The sequence below is a fragment of the Schistocerca serialis genome, chromosome 2 (assembly GCF_023864345.2).
Source record: "Schistocerca serialis cubense isolate TAMUIC-IGC-003099 chromosome 2, iqSchSeri2.2, whole genome shotgun sequence".
In the NCBI taxonomy this organism is placed as follows: domain Eukaryota; kingdom Metazoa; phylum Arthropoda; class Insecta; order Orthoptera; family Acrididae; genus Schistocerca; species Schistocerca serialis.
Genome location: NC_064639.1, coordinates 882,157,987 through 882,175,949, shown reverse-complemented (window position 1 = coordinate 882,175,949; position 17,963 = coordinate 882,157,987). Strand labels below are relative to the sequence as shown.

Below are 17,963 nucleotides of genomic sequence, written 5' to 3'. Positions count from 1 at the left end.
TCTGTAGCAGTGTACACACCCACCGCAGGTGTATCACATTTGCTGTACGGTGTTGTGAGGAGCTTCTGGTCTCAATAATCGTTTTAGTTCTTCTCGTAATCATTTGTGAGGCCCAACACTTGTTCCAAATGTCTGCTCTCGCAGTAGGTAGGTACCGGTGAAGAGACTTGCTAGAGCCGTCATCTCAGACGCTGACTAGAGTGGTAGAGTGGCGGAGTGCCGAGTCGTGTCAGGTGTCAGGACGTGCACTGGAGAGACAGTCCCACCAGGTGCAGCTGCGGGAACAGGTGGAGGCCCTTCAGGCAGCCCGAGACACGAGGGCGGGCGAGGTGGAGCGCCGCGGCGGCGGCGGCGACGGCGTGGTGGGGGCGGCGGCGGCGGCGAGTCGCGCGGCGGTGCGCGCGCACATGACGCAGCGGCGCGCGCCCAGGTAGGCGCCGGGCCCGGGGCCGACGCCGGCGCCGCCGACGCCCAGGAGCAGCGGCCCGGCCCGCGAGCAGCGGTCCCGGGCGCGGCGGGCCTAGGCGCTCACGTAGAACTCGCGCCGCTTGCGGCACTTCTCGCGCACGATGTAGCACAGCGCCATCGAAATGAGCACCGCGATCGTCACGCCCATGCCGATGCTCACCCATATGATGGCCTCGTTGATGCCCGAGTGGCTGCGGCCTGCAACACGGCACGTCGCATTCTACATCCAATGCAGTGGTCTCACTGACAGGGAAACGAGTACGTAATTTACGAGAGGAACAGTAGCTTCACTTCAGTATTCGACAGAAAGGATCTTAGTAGTCACTGACACATCAGAGCTTGAGGTGACCATTATAGCACCCACTGTTATACTAGGTGCAACTAAATTCCCTCTACAGACTATCGAGACTTGTACAGGGGACTGAACCAGTTAAATCTGCCATAGCAACTCATGTCCAGAAACTTTCCGTTTTCCCACTACACGAAAAATACCACCATACACGTTGCTGTCTCACTCCTGCTGCTTCTCGTCTGGGCCTGCTGACAGATATGTCTTGATGTGACATCACACTCCAGTACAGTCTCTCCACATCACACTCCAGTATATACTTTCACCAATCCCTGGTTGACCAACCTCTGCCCCAGCAACAACACCTGCCAGCAGGCCTTCTTTAGATGCCACAGCTCTCGTAAATCGAGGGTTTCACGCCCACAGGCAGTAGTCGATTACCTTCAAGTCGGGAGAAGGTTTGGCCCAGTCGCACGTCCAACCAGGAGAACTTCTCATATGTTCATACTGTATCGTTCCTGAAATCCACAGAGATGGCAGCACGTGGATATTAATTACCACATACACGACCGTTTTGGAAACTGAGAGCACTATCCCTAGTGCACTTCGCTTCATCCATGGAATGGATCCACCATGGGAAGCTGCGCTCGTCCTCACATCCGTGCAAGAACCCCCTGCAGAAGTGGGCTCGTGACGCAGAATTCTGTGACTGCCTTCCCTTTACCTTCTATGGGTTTACAGGCGCAGCTGCTGCTCGTAAAGAACACATGGTACAGTTTGATCATCCACATTCCGTCTACTTACTACATTTCTGGTACTCGCCACTGCAAGGACTACATCCTCTTCAAACTTAGGTATGCGAAAACAAGGAGTGCTAAGGATTCTGGCGATGTGTAAAACTCTCTTCATACATCTGACAAGCAACCCTCCCATTTCACTGAGCTTCGCTCTACATTAACATCACACCCTGAACACTTTTAAAGTATTTATTAAGAAGCCCGGTATCCGTACGACTGTGATCCATCGTTGTACACGACCTGATACAAAGCACAGATGGTGGAGATTGTAAAGTTGAAGATGTGTAACTTTTCCATATGTGTGCACTTGTTAATTGTATTTGGTTACACCTTCTGTAAAACTATTACACTGTCAATTTCTTTCTGTCCTTACAGATCTGAAGATGGTAACACAGTGTTACCGAAACTGGTCATCTAAATAAATACTTTACTAGCCATCTTGGCTGCTTGGAATTTTTATGGAGTTCATTATACCACAGATCGCCCCCAATCTGAGAATGTCAGGAATATAAACGTCATGTATGCTGATTCCGCAAAACTGTGGTTCACTATAGTCAAAAGCAACATACTAAAAACGAAATCTACACACAGCTTATATTTTTTACTCTACTGAATGATTACTAGCGTACCGTAGTGCAATATAAAAAAAGCCCATGACCACAACAGCAACTCAGTTCCCTTTGGCCATATCACAAACTCAACTGAATGGCACGTAAACAAACCACTAGTGGACATGAACAGGTGATCGTGAATGATGTATTTAATATCCTAGTCAGTGGAACCGAAAATGCAGGACATTTAAAAGTGTATTGTGATATTTTGCATTTAGCGGGAAAGCAGAACACTTCTTGGCAGTAGTTCCTATGCTAAACTTAACCGTCTTGTTCCTCACTAGAAGTCCTCAAAGTGTGCAATGGAATTTTAGTTACAGCCTGTATTAACTGAAAAAACTGATATTATGATCATATCCATAAGTGAGGACTAACAGTGAGCTAAAATAGGTAGTTGTAATAACTGACACAGTGCCACGGAAGGAAGCGAACGATGATAATGGTTTAACATCACGTCTACAACGGATGAAGGACACTTGCTCGGAAGGGGAAATGAATGGGGATAGAAAATGAACTGACTTTTGGTTTTCGCCATTGTCAAATGTCTAACTGTCAAATGTTTCACCACTCTCCCACTCCACTCATTATGTAGGCTTGGAATATAAGATGTGTTAAACTTCTCCAGTGATGGACGTGAACAGCAGAAGTTTCTGAACGACTTGTTAGGAATCTCAGGCATCCATCTTCTAATTTTTCATAGCAAAATTAAAAGGATATGATGGTTGCATTTTCCTCATAATATAAGTTGGGCATCAGTTTATGGAAATGACAATACTCCATAATCAGGAGAGGCACAGAGTGAAATATATGAAGTGCTCAAAGAAAACTGATGGCTCAAATGGAAGAACCAAAGAAATATTTTAAACCTCAGTTAAAAAGTCCTGAGCAAAAAACAATATTTATTGGCAGTGGTGACCGGTATTTGTCAATATGTGACCATCCTCAGACCATATACAGTATGGAGCAGGTGGTGCCTGTTAATGGGGTAGCTATCTGGGATCCACGAATGTCAGTTGCCACGATACCAGCTTCATTAACCACCACCGCCTGCTCCGTGGTGTGTATTACATTACATTACATTAATACTTGTTCCACGGATCGTGTAGATCACGAATACGACATTTGTAATGATGTGGAACATGTCAGAATAACATAATGCTTCTTCAGATGATATAATTAATTTGTTTAAATTACTACATCATATCTACAAGTTCATCTACTGAGTAGAAGGAGTTGTCATTCAGAAAGTGTTTTAATTTTTTAACATGTGATTGGCTATCTCTTAGACTTTTAATGCTATTTAGTAAATGACCAAAGACCTTTTTGGCAGCATAGTTCACTCCTTTCTCTGCCAAAGTTCGATTAATCTAGAATAATGCAGACCGTCGTTTGTTCTAATATTGTAGCTATGCACTTTGCTGCTATTTTTGAACTGGGATGCATTTTTAATAACAAATTTCATAACTGAATATATGTGTTTTGAAGGTACTGTGAATATCCCTAGTTCCTTAAATAGATGTCTGCAAGGTGCTCTTGGGTGGGCTGCAGCTGCTGTTCTGATTAAATAAAGGCTTTTGTGCAATGAATGCTTTTTATTTTAATGAAAGCAGTGAATGAAAATATGCATAGTAGGCTAATTTACTGATATGTTTATCATCAACCCTAATAGCATAAGTAGCGGAACTCAAACATTTCAGCAGGTCATCAATGTGTTTCTTCCAATTCAATTTCTCATCAATGCACACACCCAAAAATTTTAAATATTCTGCCTCAGCAACAAACGTCTGTTCAAAGTCTATACTTCTTAAAGGTGTTAACCTGTTTACTGTAAAGAACTGTAGATAGTGTGTTTTCGCAGAATTTACTAAGTGACCATTTGCACAGAACCATTTAATAACTTTCTGAAAGATATTATTTACGTTTTCCTCATCTAACTCTTGTTTTTGGGGTGTGATTACTACACTTATATCATCAACAAAAACAAGTAGCTTTGCATGTCTATGAATACAATGAGCCAAGTCATTCATATATATTACGAACAAAAAGGGTCTCAAGATTGAATCCTCCCAGTTAGAGGACTATTTGCATTGTTAATTTCAAACTTTTGCGTTCTCCCAGTTGAATATGAATTAAACCATTCGTGCACTCTCCCAGTCATACCACAATAATCAGGCTTATCCAGACGAATTTAATGAGTCAAATAGTCAAGAGCCTCTGAGAGACCACAAAAAATTCCAGCTGTTTGATGTTCGGTTATTCAGAGCATTTAGTATTTGACCAGTGATAGTATGTATAGCGTTTTCTGATGAGAAGCCTTTCTGAAAACCAAACTGCCATATTGTTAGTACTTAATTTTCACAAACATGTGAAGCTACTCCAGAATTCATTACTTTTTCAAGACTTTTGGATAAGCTGTCAGAAGTGAGAAGAATCTAAATACAAATTTAAACTGCAAATTCCTTGCAAAGCCTCTGTGACAAACTGGTAAGCACTGTACCAGTTTTATTACTTAAATGGGTTATTAACAGTACCTTTAGGTTCGTCTTTGAACAGGAAACTTAAAAATGCAAGCTCGACATCTGCAAATGTCGTGTAATAAATTCTACTTTAACAGTGAATTTTCCTGCTAGTTGACAATGAGATCTAAGCTCACTTTTTCCGAGGTATGATATGGTGAGGCCCTCTTCATTGAACTGAAGTGAATAACATGGTGCTGTGAGTCATTGATATGGTTGAGATTTAGTACAAATGTTAAACTTTCCCAAGAAGAAAAGCTCTATTTCTATTCTTGGCTCCGTGTTATGAATTTATTAATCAAACTTTCACAAAAATATTTTGTCTGAAGTAAGTCATGATGGCTTTAAACGGTTACGAAATAGTATTTCATGTGAATTGTGAAGGCAGTATACCCAGTTTTTACAGACTCAGTTTCAAGGACATCTCCATATGTGGAGCAAACACTAGTCATAAAATAACGAAACAGTACACACTATAAAATTATTGTTTGTTTCTCGTTTTGCACTTTTCCTGTATCTACAATTAGATCTGCAAGAGACCTTATGGGTTGTAGCGTACATAAATTATCACTGACTTGGCGTTATAGAGTAGTGCTCATTAGATTGAAAAACTTTCGGTTCAGAACTTCCTCCGCACCAAACTAAGGAAACCATTAACGATACTGCAACATTAATTATTTTGTAAAATGTGAGTTTTGCAACAGAAAATTTCATACAACTCTATAAACAGCGATTGCCAACTTCTTATTATGAATTTTCAGTTGTCATAATGCTCCTAGTCTGATTCTAACCATGTGAAATATTACTGGATTCTATATTCGATGTCCTGTCTGTATATGTTTTCCTCTGGTGTTAGTTTTCAGTAATGCTCTTGATGTTATCATTGACTGTGTTTTATTATGTAACTGATATGAGTATAAAAAAGAAGTAAGTGACTCTTGTTTAACTTGATCTGGATGTTTTCATTGTCACATTTTGTCTTTTGTCCTTTTATTACCATGACCTCGACGGTATATGAGATGGATGTTACGCCGCGTACAGTGAATATTGAGCAGCTACGTCCTACCCATCATCCGTGTATGCCGTTGGTCGCAGGCTTGAAATTTAGGTCAATATTTCCTCTGTACTGTTTCTTCAGTTCCTTACGTCTTCTCTATTTCCCTAATGCTCAGGATCAGTATATATGTCACGTTGCATTCATTGCTGATGCCTTTCATTTCCAAACAATGGGCAGAAACAAGCTTTATTGGTTCAAATGGCTCTGAGCACAATGCGACTTAACTTCTGAGGTCATCAGTCCCCTAGAACTTAGAACTAATTAAACCTAACTAACCTAAGGACATCACACACATCCATGCCCGAAGCAGGATTCGAACCAGCGACCGTAGCGGTCGCTCGGTTCCAGACTATAGCGCCTAGAACCGCACGGCCACTCCGGCCGGCCCAGCTTTATTCATACGTTTTTAGATATCTTTGTCTTTGTTAAGCTTGACATCCCACGTGCCCAGAGTAAGATTTTCACTCTGCAGTGGAGTGTACGCTGATATGAAACTTCCTGGCAGATTAAAACTGTGTGCCGGATCGAGACTCGAACTCGGGACCTATGCCTTTCTCGGGCAAGTGCTCTACCATCTGTGCTACCTAAGCACGACTCACACCCCGTCCTCACAACTTTACATCTGCCAGTACCTCGTCTCCTACCTTCCAAACTTCACAGAAGCTTTCCTGCGAACCCTGCAGAATCAACACTCCTGGAAGAAAGAATATTGCGGAGACATGGCTAAGCCACAACCTGGGCGATGTTTCCAGAATGAGATTTTCACCCTGCAGCGGAGTGTACGCTGATTTGAAACTTCCAGACAGATTAAAACTGTCTGCCGGACCGAGACTCGATCTCGGGACCTTTGCAAAAGGCCGGCACACAGTTTTAATCTGGCAGGAAGTTCCATACCACGTACCATTTGCACTTTCGACTTTCGGGTTAACTCAGTAGAATACTTGTCAATTCTAAAATAAATTTTGTTAGCTTTTCTGGCGCTGCAATATGCCTTTCTTCGTGATTTCATTACGTAATATTTATTTGACACACATGGTAAATTTCAGACATTTTTTTGCGCTTTGAACTTGTGAAGTAATACAACATTTCTTCAAAAGCTGGGTTATAGCTTACCATCTGTTCCCGTAGCTGACGTCATCGACTGTTCCTCGAGTGCTGTAGAAGTCGTCTCATCTATCATGATGCACCATGTCTAATTTCTGAGTTTTACGCAGATCTTTGTAACGCGGGCAGTTACAACCGTTAAACTTCATAATAAATTTCTTATTTTATCTTTGGATACATTATTTCATTCTTAGGACGCTCCCCAACCTTTCTTAATCAAAAATCCCGCCCAGTTTACCTTATGTCGCGGTCTTAGCGTCGCTCTCTAGTGCCTCCCATTGTATGTCATCTTTCTGCCTGATAAAAACACTGTCAATAACCATGCCAGTATGTTGAGGTTTTAGTTTAGTGTCCCTAATGTCATGGAATCCACACGGATACGCTTATTGGATTGTTGCTCATTCAGCCCTACGGCCTCGACACATTTATTGGTAATAGGGTGAGTGAGGGGTATTGGAGTAACAAAGCGTGGCCGAGATGGAGTTGTTGGTTATTTATACCACTGGAGAGCCCAGTTTTTATCTTTCCTTACAAATGTGTCTCGTTTTCACTCATTGTACTTATATACGATTTTTTTCTCGTAGTGCGCCACCGCAATGTTCGTCCCGATGTCATGGGCCTCTTGGTGCATTCTTTGCCACTGTTGCGAGTTAAATTTTTATTTTCTTATTCTGTTTAAATACCTTACATAAGATCGAAAAAAAGTTTGTAAAAGATTGTAATAGTATTTTGATCATACTTATTACATGATTGTCTTGTGACAGCCAGAGCGACAGCACCAGCAGCAGCGAGTACTGTTTGTATAAAGCGTTTATTTTGCATTTTGTTTACGACCTTCCACTAAGGAAGGGATTCTATTTGTGTTTATCTGCTCTGCATAGTAACTAACAGTTCTTGATAAAACTTTACGTAGTTTTCGTGTTAGATTTCTTAGTGTTTTCTTGATCGTTTAGAACAGAAAGCGCCCTAAAACCGTCTTTTGTTTGTTTCGCGGCCGTTAGCCACTAGTCACTTGAATCAGCAGTTGTCTTGTGACAGCCAGAGCGACAGCACCAGCAGCAGCGAGTACTGTTTGTATAAAGCGTTTATTTTGCATTTTGTTTACGACCTTCCACTAAGGAAGGGATTCTATTTGTGTTTATCTGCTCTGCATAGTAACTAACAGTTCTTGATAAAACTTTACGTAGTTTTCGTGTTAGATTTCTTAGTGTTTTCTTGATCGTTTAGAACAGAAAGCGCCCTAAAACCGTCTTTTGTTTGTTTCGCGGCCGTTAGCCACTAGTCACCTGAATCAGCAGTTGTCTTGTGACAGCCAGAGCGACAGCACCAGCAGCAGCGAGTACTGTTTGTATAAAGCGTTTATTTTGCATTTTGTTTACGACCTTCCACTAAGGAAGGGATTCTATTTGTGTTTATCTGCTCTGCATAGTAACTAACAGTTCTTGATAAAACTTTACGTAGTTTTCGTGTTAGATTTCTTAGTGTTTTCTTGATCGTTTAGAACAGAAAGCGCCCTAAAACCGTCTTTTGTTTGTTTCGCGGCCGTTAGCCACTAGTCACTTGAATCAGCAGTTGTCTTGTGACAGCCAGAGCGACAGCACCAGCAGCAGCGAGTACTGTTTGTATAAAGCGTTTATTTTGCATTTTGTTTACGACCTTCCACTAAGGAAGGGATTCTATTTGTGTTTATCTGCTCTGCATAGTAACTAACAGTTCTTGATAAAACTTTACGTAGTTTTCGTGTTAGATTTCTTAGTGTTTTCTTGATCGTTTAGAACAGAAAGCGCCCTAAAACCGTCTTTTGTTTGTTTCGCGGCCGTTAGCCACTAGTCACTTGAATCAGCAGTTGTCTTGTGACAGCCAGAGCGACAGCACCAGCAGCAGCGAGTACTGTTTGTATAAAACGTTTTTGTACTTATTTGCTGCGCTTAGCTTTTAAATAGTTTTTCTGGGAAAACCTAGCGTAGTTTTCGCGTCTCGTATTTCAGTGAGTGTTTCTTGATTATCAGAGTAGCTCATCAGTAGATTATCTTGGGAATTTGTCACCGTATAGAGTAGGGTAAACATAGTCATGTGTAGGGACTGTGGTTGTTGTGAGCGGACGCAAGGAGAATTGGCCACTCTTCGGGGGCAGGTGGAGGCTTTGTCTGTTAGGCTCATCGAGCTCGAGGCGCAGGCGTCGGCTCGTAGTGGCGTTGGGGCAACTGTGGTGAGACCTATGCCTACTTCGGTGGCCTTGGAATCACATGGAACCCCTGATGTCGCTGCGTCTTCCGGCAGTGAGCATCTTACCGGTCAGCCATCACTCCAGGGTGAATGGCGGACAGTGGTGGGCTCGCGCGTGCCTGGCCGAAAGGCGAAGGTGGGATCTGGCCGCGTGGCAGCTGCCTTACCCCTTTCCAACAGGTACGGGGTGCTTCCTAGTGGTGATGACATCGTTTCCGAGCCACCACAGGGTGCCTCGCCTGTTGGGCCAGTGGCCGATTCTCCGGCAAGGTCCCGACAGTCACAGAGGGCGGGCCTATTAGTTATAGGGAGCTCCAACGTTAGGCGGGTTATGGAGCCCCTCAGGAAAATAGCGGGTAGGTCGGGGAAGAATGCCAGTGTGCACTCGGTGTGCTTGCCGGGGGGTCTCGTCCGTAATGTGGAGGAGGCCCTTCCGGCAGCTATTGAACGCACTGGGTGTGACCGGCTGCAGATAGTAGCACATGTCGGAACGAATGACGCCTGCCGCTTGGGTTCTGAGGCCATCCTTGGTTCCTTCCGGCGGCTGGCTGATTTGGTGAAGACAACCAGCATCGCACGCGGAGTGCAAGCTGAGCTTAATATCTGCAGCATAGTGCCCAGAGTCGATCGCGGTCCTCTGGTTTGGAGCCGTGTGGAGGGTCTAAACCAGAGGCTCAGACGACTCTGCGACTATAATGGTTGCAAATTCATCGACCTCCGTTATTGGGTGGAGAACTGTAGGGCCCCCCTAGACAGGTCAGGCGTGCACTACACACCAGAAGCAGCTACTAGGGTAGCAGAGTACGTGTGGCGTGCACACGGGGGTTTTTTAGGTTAGAGGGACCCCCCCTTGGGCGAAACGATAAAATACCTGACGGCTTACCAGAGAGGACATTATCATCGTTGATAAAGAATGTCCGTCCTCAGAGACCAAAAACAGGAAAAGTTAACGTAATATTGGTAAACTGCAGGAGTATCCAGGGCAAGGTTCCTGAATTAGTATCTCTTATTGAAGGAAATAGTGCGCATATAGTATTAGGAACGGAAAGTTGGTTAAAACCGGAAGTGAACAGTAACGAAATCCTAGACACAGAATGGAATATATACCGCAAGGATAGGATAAACGCCAATGGTGGAGGAGTATTTATAGCAGTAAAGAATTCAATAATATCCAGTGAAGTTATTAGCGAATGCGAATGTGAAATAATCTGGGTTAAGTTAAGTATCAAAGGTGGGTCAGATATGATAGTCGGATGCTTCTATAGACCACCTGCATCAGCAACCGTAGTAGTTGAGCGCCTCAGAGAGAACCTGCAGAACGTCGTGAAGAAGTTTCGTGATCATACTATTGTAATAGGGGGAGACTTCAATCTACCAGGTATAGAATGGGTTAGTCACACAATCAGAACTGGAGCCAGGGACAGAGACTCTTGTGACATTATCCTGACTGCCTTGTCCGAGAATTACTTCGAGCAGATAGTTAGAGAACCAACTCGTGAAGCTAACGTTTTAGACCTCATAGCAACAAATAGACCGGAACTTTTCGACTCCGTGAATGTAGAAGAGGGTATCAGTGATCATAAGTCAGTGGTTGCATCAATGACTACAAGTGTAATAAGAAATGCCAAGAAAGGAAGGAAAATATATTTGCTTAACAAGAGTGATAGGGCACAAATCGCAGAATATCTGAGTGACCACCATCAAACGTTCATTTCTGAGGAAGAGGATGTGGAACAAAAATGGAAAAAATTCAGAAACATCGTCCAGTACGCCTTAGATAAGTTCGTACCGACTAAGGTCCAAAGCGAGGGGAAAGATCCACCGTGGTATAACAATCATGTACGAAAGGTACTACGGAAACAAAGAAAGCTTCATCATAGGTTTAAGAGTAGTCGAATCATAGCTGATAAGGAAAAGCTGAACGAAGCGAAAAAGAGCGTAAAGAGAGCAATGAGAGAAGCATTCAACGAATTCGAACATAAAACATTGGCAAACAATCTAAACAAGAACCCTAAAAAGTTTTGGTCATATGTAAAATCGGTAAGCGGATCTAAATCCCCTATTCAGTCACTCGTTGACCACGATGGCACCGAAACAGAGGACGACCGAAGAAAGGCAGAAATACTGAATTCAGTGTTCCGAAACTGTTTCACTGCGGAAAATCGTAACACGGTCCCTGACTTCAGCCGTCGCACGGACGCCAAAATGGAAAATATTGAAATAAACGATATCGGAATTGAAAAACAACTGCTATCACTTAGTAGCGGAAAAGCATCCGGACCAGACGAGATACCCTTAAGATTCTACAGTGATTATGCTAAAGAACTTGCCCCCTTTCTATCAGCAATTTATCGTAGATCGCTGGAAGAACGTAAAGTACCTAGCGACTGGAAGAAAGCGCAGGTCGTTCCCATTTTCAAGAAGGGTCATAAATCAGATGCGAATAATTATAGGCCTATTTCGCTTACGTCAATCTGTTGTAGAATAATGGAACATGTTTTGTGTTCTCGTATTATGACGTTCTTAGATAATACAAATCTCCTTCATCATAACCAACATGGATTCCGCAAACAGAGATCATGTGAAACTCAGCTCGCCCTATTTGCCCAAGAAATTCACAGTGCCGTAGACACTGGCGAGCAGATTGATGCCCTATTCCTGGACTTCAGGAAGGCATTTGATACGGTTCCGCACTTACGTTTAGTGAAAAAAATACGAGCTTACGGAATATCGGACCAGGTTTGTGATTGGATTCAGGATTTCCTAGAAGAAAGAACACAACATGTCATTCTTAACGGTTCAAAATCTGCAGATGTAGAGGTAATTTCGGGAGTACCGCAGGGAAGCGTGATAGGACCTTTATTGTTTACAATATACATAAATGACTTAGTTGACAACATCGGTAGCTCCGTGAGGCTATTTGCAGATGACACGGTTGTCTACAAGAAAGTAGCAACATCAGAAGACTCGTACGTACTCCAGGAGGACCTGCAGAGGATTAATGCATGGTGCGACAGCTGGCAGCTTTCCCTAAACGTAGATAAATGTAATATAATGCGCATACATAGGGGCAGAAATCCATTCCAGTACGATTATGCCATAGGTGGTAAATCATTGGAAGCGGTAACGACCGTAAAATACTTAGGAGTTACTATCCGGAGCGATCTGAAGTGGAATGATCACATAAAACAAATAGTGGGAAAAGCAGGCGCCAGGTTGAGATTCATAGGAAGAATTCTAAGAAAATGTGACTCATCGACGAAAGAAGTAGCTTACAAAACGCTTGTTCGTCCGATTCTTGAGTATTGCTCATCAGTATGGGACCCTTACCAGGTTGGATTAATAGAAGAGATAGACATGATCCAGCGAAAAGCAGCGCGATTCGTCATGGGGACATTTAGTCAGCGCGAGAGCGTTACGGAGATGCTGAACAAGCTCCAGTGGCGGACACTTCAAGAAAGGCGTTACGCAATACGGAGAGGTTTATTATCGAAATTACGAGAGAGCACATTCCGGGAAGAGATGGGCAACATATTACTACCGCCCACATATATCTCGCGTAATGATCACAACGAAAAGATCCGAGAAATTAGAGCAAATACGGAGACTTACAAGCAGTCGTTCTTTCCACGCACAATTCGTGAATGGAACAGGGAAGGGGGGATCAGATAGTGGTACAATAAGTACCCTCCGCCACACACCGTAAGGTGGCTCGCGGAGTATAGATGTAGATGTAGATGTAGATGGGATACTTTCCTTCTTATGTAGTTCACCTGAGAATGCTGTTTTAATGCAGAAGAATCTGGTGTGATAATACAGAAATCTCCAATTACAGTTGTCGTGCCGTTCAGTTTACTTGCATTCATTCTACGTTTTAGCGTACTACATATTTCAATATTTCATTGCTCACTGTGATTTCCTTCACGCAATCTATTTCTTTAGTAATTAAGTGCTATTGAAGGGTTTACCTCATGTCAAATCAACTACATCCACTTCCAGTACGTCTTTTAAATACGCAGTGCATCACTTGAAGCTTGCACCGCAAATATTCCGGAAATGGAGAAGACTGATGATGTACGGTTTCCACAGAATGGATTCGTAGTCAGCGGCTCTCACTGTAAGCCAGTCAACTCATTCTAATAATACAAATAAAATGTATTTTTGTGCAGTCATACACTTTTCTCAATGGAACAACGAGTACTGTTATTAACGAACTAAATCAGGGTAAATTAGAATATCAGTGGCTTTTGTTGCAGGGTTCTAGTGTGAGTAGTTTACGAGATATCGTAATTTTCGAAAGTTCCCACAATGACACTTGTACAATGTCTGTGATAGCAGTACTAGCGAACAAAGTGCATACACTACGTACGTGGATTATGACTAGTAACGAGACAATTGACCATCAAAGGTTGATTTCAAAATGAACACCTGCAGCGGCGATACCCGCTTCTACTTTGATATGGAACGCCTGCTGCACACGTGCTAGCATTTCAACGGAGATTTCCGAGCTGGTTGCAGTAATACGTACTTTCATATCATTGGTTATAATGTTCTAGACAGCGGCCAAGGTACAAGTCCTCTGCATCCAATCCAATGATTGGGAAGCAGTTTGTGAAGACATGCTGTAGTACTTTCTGCACTATGGGCTGGCCAGTCATCATGTTGGTACCTCATGTTTCACCTAGTTTGCAGAGGAACGTCTTGTAGGATCCATGGAAGATGGCCTGTTAGGAGGCTGAGACACTTATGCACGTTCAGTGTTCCGTCTATGAAAAAGGGGCCTTTGAGCTGATGGTTCACTACTCCACGTCGGACGTCGACACCCCACGGACGCTGACGAAGGCAACAGACGTGACAAAGCCAACGTGGATTGTCAGCAGAACACACGTGCATGTTTCGGCGGTTTACCTGGCCGTGATTGGTAAACGTCTGTCTTAATGCCCATGTACAGAAGCTAACAGGATTCTCATAAACATCTCCATCCAACTCGTGATGGACAGAGATGTGATAAGGATGGAACCTATGTCGATCGAGAATGTGTAGGACACTTTCCTGACTCGTGCCCCTTCCTGATGCAATTGCATGGGAGCTAACATGTGGAACAACGGCAACAGCGGGAAGAACATTAATTTCCCACTCATCTGTCGTCACTCATTTCCTTCTGTTACACTGGCTAAGTGTTATACTACCACTCGCACGTAATTGGTTGAAGAGGCTGATAAATAATTGCCGAGCTGCTTCACGTCTATTGATATATCTTGTCGCATACACCGCACAAGAACCAAGTACATTCTTTTTACATTCTCTGTACACCATGAGCATGTTGGATTTTGCATGACCTATTAACTTCTATCGTCCACTCAGGACCTACTCCTTGGACTATCACACAGTAAATGACAAGCAAGTCACAATGCACTCAGGGAGCACACAAGCACACCGTACGCAAGCATAACAACATAGTATGTAGCAACTACACTGGTTGAACGGCATAAATAAGTGTCGGTTTGAAAACTCTCCAAAATACGATATCACGTAAACGACTCGCACTGGAATCCTGCAACCAACACCACTAGCATACTAATTTTCCTTACTTTTAGTTTATTAATGCCAATAGGCATTGTTCCATTAAAACAATTGTATGCTTGCATTAAAAATACACATTATAAGTACCATTACAATCTGTTCATTGACTAACAACACCAATTCCCGACTATCAATCCATTCCGTGAAAACCGCACAACAATAGCACTTTGCATGTCCGGAACATTCTTGGTGCAAGTTTTAGGAGATTCGCCGTGTTTACTCTTTATACTGCACATTGCTTCTAATCTCTCTATTTTGCTGTTGGTATGTAACTAAACTAAGCAAGAAAACCGTAAATCTCTTTACGAAAATAATGGAATATAGAATCTGAATTTGAATCTGCATGAATTAACACGTGCTGCTGAAACTCTCTCTCAAACTTTCTTTTGTATGTATGTCTGTTAGGCATATCACTAGCTGGAAGATCATCTTGGAATCGGTTATTCAGTGAAAAAGACACAATAAACATAGGTAATAGTACTCGAATTTGATTTTATACAAACACATTTCCTTTAATAACATGTTTTATTAGGTTGTTTAAATCGCCGAATACCTCATGTGTTTAGATGTTGGTCTTAGGTGTGATTCCTGCATCCGAAAAGAAAGACACAAATCCTTTCGCGTTACTCACTTGACAGGTCCGCCACAAAATCGTTGACCGCTAGCGGGATGAACATTAATCCCCTCGAGATCCACCCATCCGCTAGACTTGCTGGAGCCAGGGGCAGTCAAAGCTACTGCTACATTCATCGTCCTCTTACCACTGTACTTAGTGTGATCAGATTTAGGAAGCAAGAAGTTGCGGGATGCTAGAGGAACACGTACCACTGTTTCGTTGGCTTTGTACGCCCAGCAGTATTCTGTTGCCTGAGAAAGTAATGGAAGCAGCCGTCGTACACTATATGAAAAGATGGAAGACGTATGAGACGCGACAGGAAGTGTCTAAGGTGGTTTTTTAGATGGCCAGATGAAATCCATTTGTGGAGCAAGATTAAAATCGTCACTGATAAAATGGGAGGCACTAAGAAACGTGAATTAGCCATTACCCTTCGTACAACGACATATCGCTCCTGACAAATGACAGAAAAACGGATTAATGTAGATGTCCAGGAACGTACAAAAGAGATGAAAGAAAATAATTAGAAAGGACTGAAACAAGAAGTTGTCGTATAACGTCACTCTCATCCAAAATTCTCTTTAGCAATTAGTGGGGAAGACATGCAATGGAATGAACACCTTAAATATTTAGGGGTTTGTATGGATCGAAAATTAAACGTGCAAACCCACATAAATAAATGTGCTGAGAAGGCAAAAAGTAGGATCAGCGCACTGAAAAGATCAGCTTGTAGTAAATGGGGACGTTCAAGCACAATGCATAATACAACGTAAGAAACCTACATAAGACCAATTACAACCTATGGTAGCGAACACTTGTTACAGCTACTACATGAAATATCAACTGATTAGAAGAAATCCAGAACCAAACATTAAGAGTTATAACTAGTGGAGTAAAAACAAAAGCTTTATTGTTAATGACAAATACAGTTCGATTAGAATCTACTGACATAAGTATTCAAAAGTCGACATTGCTGCAGTATGAGAAACTGATTCGTCTATCCAAAATAAGTTTAATGTCTAAAATATGAATTCGCCTACAAATTAGTTTCATCCAAAAAGGTAGAAGACATAAGATTACAATATCAACAGTTGAAAGGTGACACTTAAAAATTTATTTTCCCACTCCCTCCAATTCTGCTTCCTCGGTTGCAACACTAGCTAGACATAATGGTTAATTATAAGAATGTGAAACAGATGAGTTAATAAAGAGAGCTACAGCGTAGAAAACTAAAGATCTGATACAGGCTGAAAATCACTGGCTGCACATCTGCACAGGCGGTTCATTGACTAAAAAAGGAGGAAACATTGGAGTAGGAATATACAGCAAGATTTTCTCTTTCTGTCTAAATTTACGACCGCACACTCAAATTTTTAAGGTGAAGTTAAAACCATTAGAACTGCCAAAAATCAGGTAAATAAACATTTACATACATTCGACAAAGTGGCTCCATTTTGTAATGCCATGGCAGCAACATCGATGGTTATCATCACACAAATCCAAAAATCGTTCAAGTTAAACAAGTTTCAGATGTAATTAAATATAAACAACAGAAGAACAAGACACTAGCAATTTAGTGGATACCATCACCCTGTCGGTAAGACGGTAATGAAAAAGCAGCTTTTATAGCCAAAAATGGGAGAGAAATTAGAATAGAGAAACTAACATGTCGTATTTTACAATGAAGCGCGCTGTTAACACTTCTAGAAGAATTGAAACGATCCCTAAAATATTTTGTGGGGGGAAAAGATCTGAGGAAACCTCAAGGATAGCTCAGTAGTGTCTGATCGACCAGGGACGGAAGATGTAACCATATGTATTCTCTGTCACAAGATTGATTCATGAACAAGAAGCATTTAACAGAGTGAACAAAATTAAGTTATTAATTCAGAATTAACAACATATCACGGGGTAGCACGAAACCGAAAGACAATAAATGAAGTCCCAGAACACCCAAAATAATAATAATTATTGTGTGTGTGATGTCGCTCATTCCTGACTTGGCAAGTCCTCTGCTCTGTCATTTGGCATTGAACTAGCAACCATGATCAGCAGTCACGAACCAAGTGAAGTGCCAAACAGTAAGCATCCCCTCCCTGACCTTTTACAATGGCCTTCCAGTGGGCAATAATACCTGGCATCCTGCACCATAAGGGACTCCCTATGTCCTTATCCAGACTAACTGACCCTGAAGTGACCAATTAGAAACTTGTGCTATTTACTGGAGGCCACGGAATTCTACACTCCACTGCTTGACAAACATTTCCAAAGCACAGACAACTGCATTCTTGTGCCCATTAATTACCTTCTGCCAATCATTATCTACCACACCGACTAAGAATCTTGAAATATATTGGTCAATTTTTAAATTCACATTTGAATTGAGAACATTTATAAATGATTCCTTACTCATTTTTAAAGCATGTGATTTCTTACTAGCTAGTTTTCCTTCGAGTAACTTTGATTCTTGTCTTTGTAGAAAAACCCTAACTGAAGTTTTAACGTTGAAATCTAAATCACTTCGAATATATGGGATGTTACAGGAAAGGTATTCGCTACACATTTTCAAACGAGGAACTGGATATAGTTGACTATCGTGGAACAGAGGATTCGTAGTTTATCCTCTTTTGGTTGAAAATTATATTTTTAGTCTCGTTATGTCATTACAGCCAAGATAAGGAAACAATGAGGATTTT

The 17,963-nt window shown here is 42.1% G+C and overlaps 1 protein-coding gene across 1 annotated transcript in view; it reads right to left on the bottom strand.

Moving 5' to 3' along the window:
- Positions 1-520: 520 nt before the first annotated feature.
- LOC126456134 (uncharacterized) overlaps positions 521-17,963 on the bottom strand; it is a 197,008-nt gene continuing 179,565 nt past the window's right edge. Inside the window, exon 3 of the mRNA XM_050091888.1 lies at positions 521-666. Coding sequence (XP_049947845.1) covers positions 521-666 — 146 coding nt within the window. The remainder of the gene's footprint in view (positions 667-17,963) is intronic.